Source organism: Erinaceus europaeus, chromosome 10 (genome assembly GCF_950295315.1).
Source record: "Erinaceus europaeus chromosome 10, mEriEur2.1, whole genome shotgun sequence".
Lineage (NCBI taxonomy): Eukaryota > Metazoa > Chordata > Mammalia > Eulipotyphla > Erinaceidae > Erinaceus > Erinaceus europaeus.
In genome coordinates, this window is record NC_080171.1 from 51,882,556 (window position 1) to 51,900,889 (window position 18,334).

At 38.9% G+C, this 18,334-nt stretch overlaps 1 protein-coding gene across 2 annotated transcripts in view; it reads left to right on the forward strand.

Moving 5' to 3' along the window:
• Positions 1–8,966: 8,966 nt before the first annotated feature.
• Positions 8,967–18,334, forward strand: part of SH3GL2 (SH3 domain containing GRB2 like 2, endophilin A1) — a 194,222-nt gene continuing 184,854 nt past the window's right edge. The window contains exon 1 of one of the 2 annotated variants that reach the window (XM_007535769.2): positions 8,967–9,250. In XM_007535769.2, the coding sequence (XP_007535831.2) occupies positions 9,206–9,250 (45 nt within the window). In that variant the 5' untranslated portion in view covers positions 8,967–9,205. The remainder of the gene's footprint in view (positions 9,251–18,334) is intronic. The other variant, XM_060199609.1, reaches the window with a different exon arrangement.

Below are 18,334 nucleotides of genomic sequence, written 5' to 3' on the forward strand. Positions count from 1 at the left end.
CTGTTCTTTTTCTTTTTAAAAATAAAGGTATTAGAAATTAATAAAAACAATACAGTATTTTGGACTGGGAAGACATCTCAGTGATAGGGCACAAGATTTTCCCCCCAGGGTTGTAGATGGAGCTCAATTCCGGGAACTACAAATCCACTGTAAAGCACAAGATTGTTATCCTTTAATTCTGAGAATTAAATACTGTAAATACTCAGGCACTTCATATACCAGAACTGAACAGTGCTCTAGTCACTTTTCTCATAAATAAATAAATTTCAAAGATAGTACTTTATATTTGATTTTTAAGTCTCTTAAACCAATTTTATATGTTTGGACAAGAGCAAAAAATATTCATTAGTTAATGTGCTCTTCTTAGATATTTAATAAAATCGCCAATAAGTATTTTTTAATAGAACCCACTTTTCTTTTTAAACAGTGCCTTGGTTAAAACACAAGCTCAGAAAGATGCTTATAAAATATTTACTCAAGGGGCCAGGTGGTGGTGCATCTGGTTAAGTGTATGCATTACAATGCACAAGGACCTAGGTTCAAGCCCAGGTCCCCACCTGCAGGGGGAAGGCTTCATGATTGGTGAAGCAGGGCTACAGGTGTCTAACTCTTTCCCTCTATCTCCCTGGTCCCTCTCAATTTCTGTCTCTATCCAATAATAAATATTAAAAAATAATAATAAATAAAATAAAATATATATACTCAAAATTACTTGTAAGAAACTATGTAAAGTATAGCACTATGACTATATTTAGTAAATATAATTAATAATATTAGTAATATTATTTGATTATGATTTTAAAAAATATTTTATTTATTTATTCCCTTTTGTTGCCCTTGTTGTTTTATTGTTGTTGTCGTTGTTGGATAGGACAGAGAGAAATGGAGAGAGGAGGGGAAGACAGAGAGGAGGAGAGAAAGATAGACACCTGCAGACCTACTTCACCGCCTGTGAAGCGACTCCCCCGCAGGTGGGGAGCTGGGGGCTCGAACCGGGATCCTTATGCCGGTCCTTGTGCTTTGCGCCACCTGCGCTTAACCCGCTGCGCTACAGCCAGACTCCCGGTAATATTATTTGAAATTGTAAGGCAGTATATATAAAAATGCCTTCATCTCCAGAAAAACAGTTAATTGAATGGGGATGGATGTCAAAATTTACAGTGGTAGTGGTGATAATTTAGCAATATATACAAATTTCAAATCATTCTGTTGCCCATCTGAAATTAATATAGTGACATATATTTAGTTATATCTCCATCAACATTTTAAAATAAATAACTTGCAAAAATATCTTAGCAAGGTAATTAGAATTGTTTAATTGTATGTTATATTATTGGGTTGTTGGAAAAGTCATGACATACTTATGTATGCAAAAATGCATCATGTCTTTTCCAACAACCTATACATGGGACAATAATTTAACCTCTGGATTTCAGATTTAAAAATTATTTTATTAGTGGTTTACTAGTGTTTTAAAAGATTATACCATAACAGAAGTATAGTTCCATACCACATGCACCACTTAAGTTCTCTGTTACCAATCTCATCTCCCAAAGACAAACACCATATTTCTTTCACAGTCTAAAGAGATAGGTTGGCTACTTTTTCTTTAGTTGCAAGTTATGTGTTTAAATTCTCTATATTCCACAAATAAGTATGTGTTGTTGTCTTTCACTTTCTTGCTTACTTCTCTAATCAATGTTGCTTCAAGTTCTATCCATTCTGTCTTGAAGGACACACTCTATGGAGTATATGTCTCATAACTTCTTTATGTCAATGAACATTTATGTTGTTTCCATATCCTGGCTATTATTATGAATAATGGAGCTATGAATATGGTGGGGGGGGCATGTCCCTTTGAATTTTTTTATATCTTTTGTATAAATGTCTAGGAGTGGTGTTTCTGGATCACAAGTTCTTTCCACTTTTATTTAGGAGTTCTCCAGTGTTTTCCATCATGGTTACTCCAGTTTGCATTCCCACCAATAGGGTTTCTATTTTTCCCCCCATATCCTTGTGAATAACTATTATTTCCTATTTTATTGATGTAGACCATTCTTACTGGTATAAGGTGGAATCTCAAGTGGTTTTAATTTGCACTTATCTAGTGACAAGTGAAATGAAGCATTTTCTCATATGTCTATAGGTCATTTGTCTCTTCTTTAGAAAACTGTCTACTCAGGAGTTGGGCGGTAGGGCAGCGGGTTAAGCGCAAGGATCGGCTTAAGGATCCCGGTTTGAGGCCCGGCTCCCCAGCTGCAGGGGAGTCGCTTCACAGGCGGTGAAGCAGGTCTGCAGGTGTCTATCTTTCTCTCCCCCTCTCTGTCTTCCCCTCCTCTCTCCATTTCTTTCTGTCCTATCCAACAATGACAGCATCAATATCAACAACAGTAAATCAACAAGAGCAACAAAAGGGAATAAATAAATAAATATTTAGGAAAAAAAGTCTACTCATATTTTGCCCACCTTTTATTGGGATAGTCAGTCTTACTGTTGTTGTTGAGCTATATGAGTTCTTTATAAAATCTTGATCTTTATTGTTTGCCAGATGTGCGATGTGTAAATATATTCTCTCAATTATTGAGTTGCTTCTTTATACTTGTGTAGTTTGCTTTAGATCTGTAGGATCTTTTTAAATTTGATATAGTTTCATTTATCTAATAATCTATGGTGGTGTATTTCCAAATGCATCATTAATGTTATGGTTCTGAATTAGTTCACTGATATTTTCTTCTCTGTATTTTATAGGTTGAGATCTGATGTTTAGGTCCTTGATCCATTTGGTTTAATTTTTGTGTATAGTGTTAAGTAGTCTAGTTTCATTTTTCTACATTTGACTGCCCAGTTTTTCTAGCGCCATTTGTTGAAGAGCCCTTCTCCCCACTAAATAGTTTTGGTCACTTTGTCATATATTATGTCACCCAACAGTAAAATTTAAAAATAAAATCTCTAAGCAATAAAAGATAAATGATATGTTTAAAGAAGTGTAACATGTCTATCTTTTTATTCCTTTTAAAATGTAAGTTAGTCTTATTAAAACAAGACAAGTATATGAATCCTCATATATAAAGTTGACATTGACATTGCAAGGTTGTATTCTGAGTTCTTAGAACTTTTTGCAGGCTTTTTTTTTTTTTGATGAATTAAATGATCTTCCCTTTCTCACTTAGATTTTCCTATAATCAAGAGTGAATCCTGGAGGTGACAAAACAGAGTGCACACTGTGACTACGGAACAGATTTTTCTCTGCATGGCTAACTAGCTACTAAAATAGAACAGAACTGGCCTGTTTAATGCTGTGCTTTAACAGACCAACTAGTCAGATCCTGTATTCGGGGTTAACAACATGTCTTCAGAATCTCTAATGATAATATCCATCCAGGGATAGAGTAGACAATCCAACAGTAAAGATGCTCTATTTACACTTAATTAACTCTATTCTCATTCTGGAGCACTGCTATCTCAGAGTCCAGTTGCTTGGCTTTATTTGCTCATATGGAACTACCAATTCTCAGGGGCATACTTGGAACTCTAGCAGCCTGACACATACTAATAAAATACGCTAAAGGTTTGATTTATAAATTAGAATATCAGGGGAGTCAGGCTGTAGCGCAGCGGGTTAAGCACAGGTGGTGCTAAGCACAAGGACCCACATAAGGATCCTGGTTCAAGCCCTGACTCCCCACCTGCAGGGGTGTCACTTCACAAGCAGTGAAACAGGTCTGCAGGTGTCTATCTTTCTCTCCCTCTCTCTGTCTTCCCCCTCCCCTCTCCATTTCTCTCTGTCCTATCCAACAACAATGATAACAATAATAACTACAACAATAAAACAACAAGGGCAACAAAAGGGAATAAATAAATAAAAATAAATATAAAAATATTTAAAAAAATTAGAATATCAGTGTTTTACATAGAGAATTAACACTTGTGAAAGTACTCTATTCTTTGTCATTCAATATGTCTACCCTTCTCTAAGAAAGAAGATTAATGCTGTGTAGCCAGTAAAGTTGCTATATTTGAGTTGCTAGATCCAAGTATAAAGGAAACTGAAATTAAAATAGTGGTACAGAGGTTAGGGGACAAAGAGGATATATCACCTAAATTTTGTTGTCTGCAAGTGACAGAGAGTGACACCAACTTTGTGGACAAAGGGAATTTTATGGGAGGGTCAGAGAGGACTTTCAGAACTGATAGGAATCTGGAGACCTAGGTTTTGAGTACAGTGTGGGAGTAGCATTGAACAATCTGTTTAAATGGAAAGAAACAAGCAGTTACAGTCTTTATGACTTTCTGCTGTATCTTGCTTTTAAACTTTTAGAATGCTTGAAAATGACCTATTAGTCCATATTGAGTGGGCACTTATTTTATTTGCTAAGAGTTATAACGGGAGGGATAAGACCTTATATTTAAAAAATAAAGAACCTAATGCTATGTTAGTATTTAGAATTTATGTTAGTTCAATTCACAGTAGATGTGCAGAATGATGACTTTGTGGTTTTACAGATGAGAAGACATGGAGTTAGAAGCATGGGAAAAGGCTCCAAAGGAAAGTCATTTAAAAATAGACACTCTAGACATGGCAAGATTTTTCCAGAGAAAATGGATGTATTTCAAACTGGGACACAAGCAATGAATACTGGGTGAGCTTAAGAGCCTAATGTGAGTCACCCACTTGGTTCAGTATCTCTTCCTCCTCCTGTGTTTCTGTTAAAGGGATTTAGCTAAATGGAGGTTTTGCATGCAGAGGCCCATGTGATTTGGAGAGAGGAGGGCCATGTGGGAGAGGACAGGTGAGGTAGGAGGGAAGACCCTTACATTCTATTTCCAAGAGATTAAAAAAGTATCTTTCTCTCTCCTCTAGGGTTATTGCTGGGGCTTGGTGCCTGCATTAGGAAACTACTGCTCCTGGAGGCCATTTTTGTCCATTTTATTGGATAGGACAGAGAGAAATTGAGAGAGAAAGGGGAGACAGAGAAGGATAAAGATAGACACCAGCAGACCTGCTTCACCACTTCTGCAGCTTCCCCCCTGCAGGTGGGGAGCCAAGGCTTGAACCTGACTTAGTACTATGTGCACTTAATTGTGTGTGCCACTGCCCTGCCCCCTGTGTTTCTATTTCCATTGAAAGGTGGATGGTAGGTGACAGACATCAAAGCAAATAAATAAAAGTAGCCTTATCATAAATAAGCAAAATAATGGAACCCTTGGAATATACCTAAAATAAACTTTCTAGCTTCTTCCAACATGAAGACCCCAAATCTCATCTGCTATATTCTTACCTTTAGGTTCCTGATTACTAAACATTTTGCTCTGCTTTATATCTTACTGCTTTAAAGCCACCAAGTTGCAGATGCTACTGTGACACCAATCTGACTTCCCTGAGCAGAAACCTCACCAGTGAGTCTGGAACCCCACCTCCCCAGAGCCCTGCTCCACTAAAGAAACATAGAAACTGACTAGGAGTATGGACACCCATGTCCTGCAGACAAGCAATTACAGAAGCCTCCTTCCTTCTGCTCCCCTTAAAGATCTTTGGTCTGTACTCCCAGAGGAATAAAGAATAGGGAAACTTCCAATGGAGGGAATGGGATGAACTACTCTGGTTGTGAGATTTGTGTGGTACACCCCTCTTATCTCACGATCTTGTTGATCATTATTAAATCACCAATAAGGAAAAAAAAGTGGCCTCTTCATATTTCATGGGGGAACAATTCTGTTGGTGGTTTGCTCTCTTTGAAGCTGCAACCAATCCCCTTTTTCCTATGAAAATGTTTCACTGATCAGGTCATTGTTCTGAGCTCACTAACATTGGAGATCTGATTCAGCAGCACGACCATTTTAGGATTTTTGGGGTTGTCTTTTTTTGTGTGTGCATCTTTGTGTGTATATATGTGCACGTGTGCAGGCCATATCAACCTGCCACTGCTACAAAACTAGCCCAACAACTTTTTTTGTGTTATCTACTCCAAAACCACTGCCTGGGTCCTGCACATTCCAAGCTTTAATATAGCACCACTGGGGGAAGACTGTAGAAATCAACCCCAAATGTAGTAAGTTTTGGGGACAGTGGCTGTTATATATCATTCAATATTTTATTCAAATATATATGGGGGAAAGAGAGAAGGACTTTGATCTGGGTTGAGGTTAATAGAATGTAGAAAAAGTAACAGTGAGGGCCAGGGCAGAGGTTCAGTCAGTGGAGCACATGATTTACATGAGTAATGCCTTGGGGGTTATCCCTGCCTTTTATACTAGAGCAGTACTCTGCTCTCCCTCAATGAGAAAGAGAAAGCAACAGTGTAATAAACATTCCCTTTTATTACTTCTGTTTTATTAATCTATGTAAACTAAGATGTTGCAGCTTGATTTCTTGGCTTTGCTTTTCTGTTTCTTGCATTTAAGGAGCTTGTACCTAAAATCAGGGGCAGCTTGCTTTTGTATGTGCCAGAGGAGTGGTATCAGAGGCAGGCCCAAGGGCAAAAAGATGAGTCCTGCTGCTTGTCCATTGCTTTCTTGCAGAAGGAGGCCCTCTGAGAGAGATTCTGCAGAAATGTAGCAGTTGTGTGAAAACCAGTGGCCTTGCATTTGCCAGATGCTTTGGTATAATGCAAGGAGAAATAGTGCATGAGTGATGTGATGGAAATATTGCTGACCATGAAATTTCTTGCCCAATTAGTGAGGTGATCCTGTGGGGGGGATTCATTTAATTACGACATTCACAAGCTGGTATAGTTTATTTATCATTTCATACTGATGTTCTCTCAAGAGTCTATATACCAGCATATTAAATTACAACTTTCTACTAAACAATGTTCTTCCTCACTGACCTTTGATTCCTTTCCCCCTGCATTATGCTTCTCAACTCACAGTTTCTATATAAACAAGGATGGTACTCATGTTTGTAGGTCTTTTTCAGTATGTGGTGCAGTCATTTCTTTGTATTCAAGTTATAACGAAGGCCTTGGAGTGAACTCTTCAAACTACTTCAGTGAGGCTACCAAAAATATAGAGAATATACCTTCTTAAGCCTCAGTGCTATTTTCTATACAAAATGAAAACAAGGTCACCACATGGACATTCTAATAACAAGATACACAGCACCCATGGGGGAGTCCGGCAGTAGTGCAGCGGGTTAAGTGTAGGTGGTGCAAAAGCGCAAGGACCAGCTTAAGGATCCCGGTTCGGGCCCCTGGCTCCCCACCTGCAGGGGAGTCGCTTCATAGGCGGTGAAGCAGGTCTGCAGGTGTCTATCTTTCTCTCCCCCCTCTGTCTTCCCCTCCTCTTTCCATTTCTCTCTGTCCTATCCAACAACAACAATAATAACAACAACAAGGGCAACAAAAGGGAATACATAAATATTAAAAAGTAAATAAAATTAAAAAAAGAAAAGGAAAACATAGCACCCATGGACCATGGAATACACTGGAGCACCTTTCATTTTCTCTAGAAAAGCACTTTCTGTATGCTTATAAAACAGAAAAGATTTTTTTGAATAGTTACAACCTCAGACACAGTGAGTTAGGACTACTTGGGTTTATTCCTCACTCTTTCTGTGTCCATTGAGCAGCACCTGGAGAGTTTGTCGTGCTTCATCCTCCTCCTAAATTCTGGTTAACAAATCACAACTACATGAAGTAATGTTGGAGGGAAATAGAGCTCTCATAGTAACTTCTCTTCCAAGAGACAGTTACTTTTCTTTCTAGTCCATTGGTTAAAAAATAATTAAAACTATAGTGTTCTTAACTAATCACAGTAGGTTGAGGAATTGACCAGATAACATATATCTGGAAAGCACATGGACCTCGGCAATAAATATCACAACGATTGTTTCTTTTGTTTTTCTTCTGTGCAGAATGGGTAAGAAGCACATGTTCTTACTACTTTCATTCATACCACCATCTGTTTGACTCTGCTCACTTCATGTTATTAATCCATGCTGTCAACCCTTGTGATGGACAAAATTCCCTTCTACCAGATGTTTAGACCATCCTGTGTCCAAGACTTCTATATAGAATCATATCATTTGGGATCAGAAGCTGTGACTCCTATCAGGGGCTTTAGGAGGTAATGTAAGGCATTGCTAGAACCAGAACTCTTGTCATTCAGATCCTAATTCATCAGTGGCATCCTTCTCATCTTAGTCTATCATTCTTATGTCTCTCCCTTATACTTTTAACACCTCAAGAGAAAATCTCAAAGTTATTTTCTATGTACTCAATCCGAGAAAAATCAGAGGTAGTGGCTAATTACCAGAAGATACTGCTTCTCTGTAACCAATTATTTAATTCATCAGAGTTTAGTTTTAGATTGGCCATTTATAGTATGTTACATATGTAGTATTTATACACACAATTTAATGGTACTTTTTTCACATTACACAATACTTATTTTATGTTGAAAACCCTAAATTTACACTGTCATAAATGATTGTCAGGTTTATATTTGGACTTTCTCATGTCTACAAAGAGAGGATTAGAAGCTATTACTGTAATACTATCACATTTCATTTTTTTCCCTGTCCCTGTTTTTCATTTTAAAAGTGTTAACTTGGATCAGACTGAAATAAAATAAATGAATAAACTAGTACGTTCCCCTAACGTTATGGGGGTTTAGGGAGTACTGAAACCAAGACAGAGGAATGTGACCAACAGGAGCAAGACAGAATGAGCCATGACTTATCTATCACCCTAGATAAAGTGCCACTCCTTCTATCCAGGTTGTGGAGAGGTCAGGCTCAAAGGGCAGGCAGGGTGGCTTAGGACAGTGCCTCTGCAGCTACCTGGAAGCTGAGCAAGTCACTTAGTTAGATTTTGCTGGTGTTGGAGCTGCCAAGCTGCAGGGACTGGTCTGCAGTCAGTCGAGGGCATGAACAACAGCCCTCAGTGCGACCCCCTAACCAAGCAGCCAGTTTGTAGGTGCTGGACATCTGCCTCCAGGTAGCACATACCACAGCACCTGTCTCATCAGACTGCGCTCGGGGCGGGGCTTCCCGCGTCCCCTTTAAGAGGCCGCATCACTCGCCTGTGACGTCAGGGTGTCTTTCCGCAGGAGCTCGCGTCCCGCTCTGCTCCGCGCCCCCGCGCCCACAGCCCTGGAGGCGGCGCGACGCGCGGCGGTCCTGTCAGTACGCCGCCTTCCTCGGCCCTCTCGCTCATTTTGTTGCCACCACCTTCGGCACCCGCAGTAGTCCTCGTCTTCCCGCAGCATGTCGGTGGCCGGGCTCAAGAAGCAATTCCACAAAGCCACTCAGGTAAGGCGCTTGACAGGTGCAACGCGGGGCGTTCCCGGGCGGAGCCGCGAGGGGCGCTCCGTGCTTCCTCCAAAGGGGGAGTGCGGGGACCCTGGAAGTGTTCGGGGCGCCTGGCCGCGAAGCGCATCTCCCTCCCGGCCCGCCGTAGGGCATTCGCCTCCCCAAGCTCGGGCTTTGCGCTTCCTAGGGGCGGGGAGCCGGCCATCCCTTCTCTATCCTCAGCTTGGAGCGGCGAGGCGGGCGGGCGCCCGCGAGTCCCCGGCGTCCCGCCCCCGCACCGACAAGCGCGGGCGCGGGCGCGGAGGCGAAGGCACCGCGGCTGCACAGCCTCAGGGAGCGCAGGTGCCCAGGTCGCGCGCGGGAGATTATGTAAAGTCGCCTTTTCCCCCTGGTGGTGACCTTGCGGTGCCTGTGCGCCCAGCTGCCCGGGAAGTGCTGGCTGGAGCCTGACCCGCACTGGCGGTGTCTGCGGAGACAGATGTCCGCGGGCGGGCAGCATTCCTGAACCCCTCCTTCCAGGAGGAATGGGAGGATGGGGCTGGCTCCCTTAGGGAAAGCTCATGCCTTTCCCTAACTTTTCCTCAGAGGATCCCACTGAGATCAAGCCTTGACCAGCAGCCTGAGTACCTTAACCCCCACCCCATGGGTTTTGCAGCTTTCACATAACCAGCTCATCCTAGATTTTAATGTATTATTTAGAAACCCTTTTCCTGCATCTTGGATGTGCCATCTTACTGGATGAGATCAATAATCTGTGATTAATAAGGCTTATCTAATTCAGAGTCTGGTGATGCAGAGTTGATTGAATTAGATCGAAACACATTTACATAGGGGAAATGAGTGAATATAGTGTGACCTGTTTCTTACATAATGTGTGCGGTTTGGCTTTTATTATTTTGAAATAATTCTCGATTTAGGAAGTTTTAGCCAAGGCTTTTATCTAAGTATTCCTCATAATTCAATCTTTAGTTTTGTAGATTAACCTTAAAGAATATTGAGGTTCTTGCAATTTCTTAGAAGTAGTAAAGTTTTTCCCAGGCTATCACATTAGCAGTGCTATTATAAACTACATCCCCAAAAAGACGAGATTGTATTTTACAAAGGGTGATAGGTGCAGTGTGCAATTCATCTCTTGCTCTTGCTCCTAGGTGGTATCTCTATCACCACAAACTTGTCTTTATAAGCTTAGCTATATCTTTAACTGGAAAATTGAAAACACACACACACCTTTCAGTTAAAAATGCCAATTAATGTATTAATGTGATGATTTTTCGTTTTCCATGTTGGAACTCATCTGAGACTTTATTTCCCGAAATGTCCGTAAATTGTGGCATTATTGGTAAAAGTGGAGAGGCCTCTAATTTTCTTCCTCAGATTCTTTTATGTTTACAGAGCCAGCATATGTGCTGTCACAGAATTCTTAGACAAGATACCTTTAATTTCATTAGACTGTTTAATTTCAGGTACTTTTCATATTTAGAAGCCATGGCCTGTTTTCACTTTGATTCTGAGGATTTTCTCTTTAAATCTTAGTACCCTTAAAGACACTTGGAAACCTTGCTTCTGGTTTGGGAAAGGATAAATATCTTATTTTTAAAATTATTTACATTAGTGATTAATAATGATTAACATTGTAAGAAAACAGGGGTATGTATAATCCATACAGTTCCCATCACCAGAGTTCTGTGTCCCATCCCCTCCATTGGAAGCTTCCCTATTCCTTATCTCTCTGGGAGTATGGATCAAAATTCTTTATGTGGTGCAGAAGGTGGAAGGGCTGACTTCTGTCATTGCTTCTCCACTGCGCATGGACACTGACAAGTTTACACATACCCTCAGCCTGTTTCTATCTTTTCCCAGTGAGGTAGGGCTCTGGAGAGGTGAGATTTAAGGACACTTAGGGCATGGACACTGACAAGTTTACACATACCCTCAGCCTGTTTCTATCTTTTCCCAGTGAGGTAGGGCTCTGGAGAGGTGAGATTTAAGGACACTTAATTTTTTTTTATCATCTTTATTTCTTTACTGGATAGAGACAGCCAGAAATCGGAAGGAAGGAGAACATAAAGAGGGAGAGAGACAGAGAGATACCTGCAGCACTGCTTCATCACTTGTAAAGCTATTCTCCTGCAGGTGGGCTTGAATGTAGGTCCTTGTGCACTTTAACGTGCACTCAGCCAGATGCACCCATCTCTGAAAAGGATAAATCTCTTGATCCCATATCTGTTTTTCTCTGACCATAAAGAAGTTTCTTCTGAATATGTCATAATTTAGAAAGGATAGAACTGATATGAGAGTATGCGAATTTATAGAAAACATAAATTGTCTTAAATAAGTGATTGTGATCATGATTAAGGATATTTTACTAGTAGTATAAGATACTGTCCCTCGGCATTAGTAAGTAAGGAGAGGAGGACATTTTATTTATTTATTTATTTACTTATTGCCTCACTCCCTCCTTTCTAAGGATATTTTATAAAACCTTTAGTTTTTCAGTCATAACAAGATATAACCAGATAGCTTCGAATTTGCTAAATCCTGGAATTATATCCAACACTAAAAACAGAATAAAGATAAAGGAATTCTAAAACTTGTTAGAAATTTGAGGAGACCTATTTGTGATGAAATAACATTAATCTTTATTACGGTGAATGCAGGTGTAAAATCAACATATCATTTTGTTTTTGAAAACCCTTTCATTTGGGCCTGGGTGTTGTTGCACCTGGTTGAGTGCACATGTTGCAGGAGCCAGGTTGGAGCCCCTGGCCTCTACCTGCAGGGGGAAAAGCTCTGCAAGTGGTGAAGCAGGGCTGCAGGTATCTCTCTGCTCTTTCCCTCTCTATCACCCCCTTTTCCTCTCAATTTCTGACTGTTTCTATCCAATAAGTAAAGATAATTAAAATAAAATAAAACATTTAAGAAAAAAACTTTCATTTTAAGGATGAGATAGATATACTCATTAATTCATAACTTAATGTGACACAATCTTAGAATGTCTGAGTAGAAGCCTACTCTTGTGTGCATTTCTGTATCTTTCTCTCCCTTTCTATGTCTGTATGTCTGTCTTAGCCTGTCTCTGTCTCTGTGTATTTCTCTCTATATACACATATATATGAATTTTTGAATTACTATAATGCCAGTGCTAGTGTTAATATATGACTTAAAATATTAAAGGGAATAACCATGTCCTGCTTTAAAGCAATTTCCCATAGAGACCTATGACACTAATCTGGAGGAAGGAAGCCTAGAATAATTTACTTTTGTGAGTAGCTAGGCTTGATTGTGTGTTACTTGTGTTCCCAACTGGAAGGCCCCTTTTCTGGCAAATAATTCTCTTTTTATGAAATATATGGTTATGCTAATTGGTAACTTCTATTAATAAAATCAGTATACCTATTTAAATGTCTCACATTTTCTTGGTTAAGATGTGATTATTTCTTCCAACAACAATGATATCAATAATTATAACAATAAAACAACAAGAGCAACAAAAAAGAATAAATAAATAAATAAAAACTAAAAAAAACTTTTAAAAAAGTGATTATTTCTAGATTCTTATAATAATTTTCAACATCTTTGTGACTTTGAGGTGAAAAATGTTTTTCTCAAGTTTACTACGGGGAAACTTCTTTCAGGTTGATAATACATGAACATAGCAAAACTCAGTCAGCTTTTTACTTTCATATATTTGATGAATTGTTCAAAAGCTATAATTTTCTATGGAATTAGAATAAATAACATCATTTTCTACTGTAAAGTTGGGCAAATGAGCTTGCATTTTCTATGTTTACTGAGGATTTTCATATTAAAATTTAGTCTTAACAGGAGGAATGTATTTTTCATTTTTTAGTATAGACTGGCAGAAGACTAGGTAAAAGTAGATATATGATTCCACTTACCATGCTATTCTAACAAAAATCTCTCTTTTTTCACTTTATCAAACATTTTTCCTGGGCATACTTTGCTTTAATAGTAACATATTAAAGTTTGCTCCAGAGTAAAATTAATTAAATAATTGTAATCTGTAGAGCTACTATAATAAAGTGTCAGAGCCTGACTCTTAAACTGCACATACTTATTGTCTATACCTCTGAAGGCTTAATGAAGGGTTAGTAGAGCCATGAATCCTTTGAAGGCCAGAGGCAGTTCCAGGGCTCTCTCCTTAGTTCTGATGATTTACTGGCAGTTTTTGATCTGTCTTTGTAAACACACCTTTGTAATCTCTCCTTTAAAATTCATATTGTGTTCTCTCTGTAGGTCTGAGTTCAGATTCTCCTTCTAGTTCTTCTTTTTATTTAAAAAACTTGAACCTGGGTCTTTGTGCACTGAAACATGTGTAGTCTAGCACAGGTGCCACAGACACCTGTGGCCCTCGGTTTCCCCCTTTTCTGTGGACACCACTCACATTGAGTTGGGAGCCCACCGTACTCTAGTATGACCATAAGTAATTGCATTTACAGTGACTATTTCCAAGTAAGATCACATTCTGAGGTATTGGAAGCAGTTCCAACACTAGAAGCAAATTGAACCCATAGCTATCACTACTTGTAGAAAAATATTTTAAAAATAATGGATTTGACTCAACATTTTAAAAAAACATTATTTATTTATTTTGTTTGTTCTTGGATAGAGACAGAGAGAAATTGAGAGAAGGGGGAGATAGAGACGAAGAGAGACAGAAAGGCACCTGCAGACCTGCTTCACCACCTGTGAAGCGACTCCCCTATAGGTAGGGAGCCTGGGGGCTTGAACTGGGATCCTGACGGGTCCTTACGCTTTGTGCCACATGCACTTAACCCATTGCATTACCGCCTGACTCCCTTGATTCAACATTTTACAAAAGATATGTGTCTATATTATAATCTCTGTTGCATTTAATAAGACAGACTTCTTTTCACTGAGTTTGGTGATGATTTCTATTATGAATTACATCTTTTAAAATTTAGGATTAGTGTTTTATAATATCACCTAATATGTGATTATTGTCAGACTTGGATTCTTCAACTAGGAAGTTAATTACATTGACTTTATATGCTTTTTTGTTCCACCTAGTTTCTTCATGCTTTTACCAAATTAAAATTCAGTATTTTACACAGATGCTTTCTTCTGGAGAATGTTATATAAATTTGTTTATGCATTTGACCACTCTTAAAACTTGCTAATATATTTAAATAAACATATTGAGTAAGTCCTTACTCAGTATTGCAGATAGGTTCCTGGAAACTTAACTTTAAATAAAACAAGGGGCTCCATTACAAGATAATGGGGGTACAACTTCACACTATTCCCACCACAAGAGTTCTGTATCCCCATTCCTTCCATTGGGAGCTGCAGTAGTTCTCCCAAGGTCACAGATGTGAGTGAGTTGACTATTATTTCTACAACTATCTATTTGTGTATATTTGCCCATTTTTCTCCATGGTCCCATCTTCTCTTCCTTTCCAAGACACACACACACACACATGCACATACACCTATTACTACATCCAAATGTCCCTCCCTTCTTCCTCTTCTCTCTCTGGGTCCTGATGGAGTTAGGGTTCAGACCTCTCTGGTCATCTTTCCCCTGTCACTTCTCCCCCACTGGGAGTATGGGCCAAAATTATTTTTGAAGATGTGTGTTCTGGCTTCCATAATTGATTGTGTGCTGGACATGGTTATTGGCAGGCTGATCCATACCCCCAGCCTGTTTCTCTTTCCTCAGTGGGGTAGGGCTCTGGGGAGGTGAGCTTCCAGGATACACATAAGGTCATCTGCCTAGGGAAGTCAGGATGGATCATGATAGTGTCTGCAGTGGCTGAAAGGTGGTAAGATATAGAGTGGGACAAAATAACAGGAAACAAAAAGTGGGAATAGAGAAGATGATAATAGGGATCTTAGGGTCAAGAGAAGTATGGAAGTCTATTTGAGGTATATTCCTAGGGGTCTATGATTATAGTAGGATTTGCTTGGATTTGATAGATAACATAGAGGTGGAGTCAGAATTGAGTATAGGGTTAGAAAGTTGGATTAAGGCAGAGAATAGCTCCCAATGTTGAAGAAAGTCTATGAATAAAATGAACTATTTACCCCATCAGCCTGACCCAGGGCCCGTATCCATATTTGTCGTAGGAGCTTCTGTAATTTCTGAGTCCCTGTTGATCTGAGCTTGCAGTTCATGGTCACAGTGGGGAACATTATAGGTTGTACTCATTTCAGGACCACACTTCCTCAAGTGGCAGAGTAGGATGATCCAGCCTCTCTTCAGAGAGTGGGGCAGTCCTCACCACTGCTACTTTTATAGTGAGGGCAAGGTCCCGGAGGGGCCCACAAGAGGCCTTATCCTGATGTTCTTGATGGAAGTGACCAGTGGTGGTAGAGAGAGGGACCTATTAGAGGTCTGGGCCCATCATATTTGTGTGGGAATGCAAGGATTCCCTAACTAGGTCCCCAGATAATGGGGTGTGCTGGTATTGACCAAAAAGGCCATTTCCTGTGACCCAGTCTCTTGCCCTTATCCAGTTTTTGTTGTCTTTCCTTTATCTGAAAAACTTAGAAAAGTCTAAATTTTTACATCCCTGTTCTAAGTAGCAGAATCTTTTCTGTCTTCATGAATATCAGTTATAACTTATTGGTTGATTCAGGGCTCCTAGTAACTATATGTGCTGTCAAGTGTTTCCCCTGGAATCTGTAATATTCTGCAGAGGACCTATATATTTTCTAAAACTTAGTGGTATATTTTATATAGTTGCTTTTTTTTTTTTTCTGAGGGAGAGAACCATCATCTTTCACAAGCTTCTCTAAAGAATTCTTGATTCCTGCCCCTCCCTCCCAAAAAGTCTAACAGCAGTATTGTGAGACTGATCATATTATCAAGATAGAGTGGGGTGGTTCTTACAAAAACAGTAATCCTATCCATTCTTTTACTGGGCTTTAGAATTGTCAAAATATCATCTTATCTGTACTAATTCTTAGAGACAATCAAATGTAACTAATAAAAAAAAACACCCTTTTTACACAAGTGTCATGATTGTAAGAAGTAATTTGTAAGTGTGCACTATTTGTCTTATAAGGATAACTTAAGACATGTTAAAAAACAAAAAAAGGTTGTTAAATAGTTCTCATTTACTAATACACTTGGAAAATTGTCCTGTGGGGTGTTGAAAATTTTTCCTTAGATTCTTGAACACAGATTTTTGTGGCTGACACATCACATTTTCGTAACCCCCCCATACATAGTGATTTGACAAATCTTTGAACTGGAATTTTTTATGAATTTTAATTTTAATAATCTCAAAACATTTATTTACTTATATCTGTGTCCATTTATTTAATTATTTTTAATTAATACATCATTGAACTCTGATTACTGGTGGTGCCTGGGAACAAACCTGGCTCTTACTGCATTTAGGTTTGTGCACTGCCATTGCTTGTCTCTCTGACCCTCTACTTGAAACAAATAAAGCACCTCCTGAATTATTTAGAGATACTTAAGAAATAGCAAGAACCTGATGGAAGAAAATGGCAACTCTTTTGAGAGAAATGTTACTATGAATGACCTTAATATTGGGAACAGACTTAAGCTTGCAGAGCAGAGTTCATTCTGCCAAATAAGTAGAGAGAAGGGCACAGCCCATTGATAAGTGACTAATGAGTATTGGACAAGGTGGAGTTTAAGAACAATTCTAGGTTTCTTTCAGATGCTAAAGTCAGATAGACTGGGTGGGTGATTTAGAAATCAAAGGATATATTTCATTGATTTCAATTTCTGTTCTTTTAATCTATTATACCCTAGTTCTGATTTCTGTGTGATGTCAGGTGCTGCCATAAGAGGGAACAGAGAAGCACAGGAAAGCAAATTTTACAGTACTCACAGGTCATCAAGAGACAGTTACTCCACACAATCCATTGGCCAAATAGGTGTATAAAGGGAGTGAGTTTAACCCAGCAATTGGGGAAGCAGGAAGGATAATGATTAAATGTATTAAGATGAAGCAGTCAAATTGCATTTCAATTTTACTAGGTCATGATCAAGGGTGGACACAGAAGTCAACTTTATGGGATCCACCTTTTGGCATTTATCACATTGGTGTTCCTGGGGTGAAGTGTTATCAGCTTCATAGTTGGAGACCAGTATAATGCTAAAAATTTTTACAATACAACCTTTTTAATTTTTTATATTTTCTTTGTTTCCTTGAAGGGCCTAGAAGATAACTCAGTGAAAGAGTAGAGTACTTGCTTTGTGAGGCCTGGCTTTCAGTTCCAGCACTACACATTCCAGAGCTAAGTAGTGCCATGTTCTGTTATTTTCATTAATTCATAAAAAAAACAACCATTTAAAAAAAATAATGATAGTGGAATTCTGTCAAATGTACTTAAAGACCGTCAGAAAAAGTTTTTCAAATAATAAATCAGCTGAATATGATTTTAAGCTATTTTTTTTTACCATTTATAACATGGTATATATACAATTATATACAATTTATATACAATTTAAAATTCAGAATATGACCTTCAATTTGTTTTGTCTTAGCCCCCCACTTCCTCCCCCCCCCCCGCATTCCCACCATAAACACGGTCAGACTGTATATGGTATGATGACTATGGAGAAACCAACTTTAATTCTTGAAAACTGACAGCCTCTAAGAACTATTGGTAGAGTACACATGCTACACTTAAACAAGCTAAATAGGAGTTCTTTCTTAAATTTTTTTTCCTTTAAATTATTTATTATTGGACAGAGACAGAGAGAAATTGAGAGGGGAGGGGGGTATAGAGAGGGAGAGAGACAGAGAGACACCTGCAGCCCTGCTTCACCACTTGTGAAGCTTTCCCCCTGCAGGTGGGGCTCAAATTCTTCAGATAGGACCGTAGTGTAGCTGACACCTTCATTTTGGCCTTGTGAAAATAGAGAGCCCTATCAAGTTGACTTCATTTTATTTTTAGTTGGTTTGAACTTATAACATGGTACAACCATGGTAGACCTAAATTCAAGGGCTGCAGGAAAGAGGCTGGGAATTATAGTCTTGCAATGTACCCAGAATATAGAAGTGGATGTTGGTAAAAAAAACAAAACAAAAAAACAAAACAAAAAAAACTGAATGT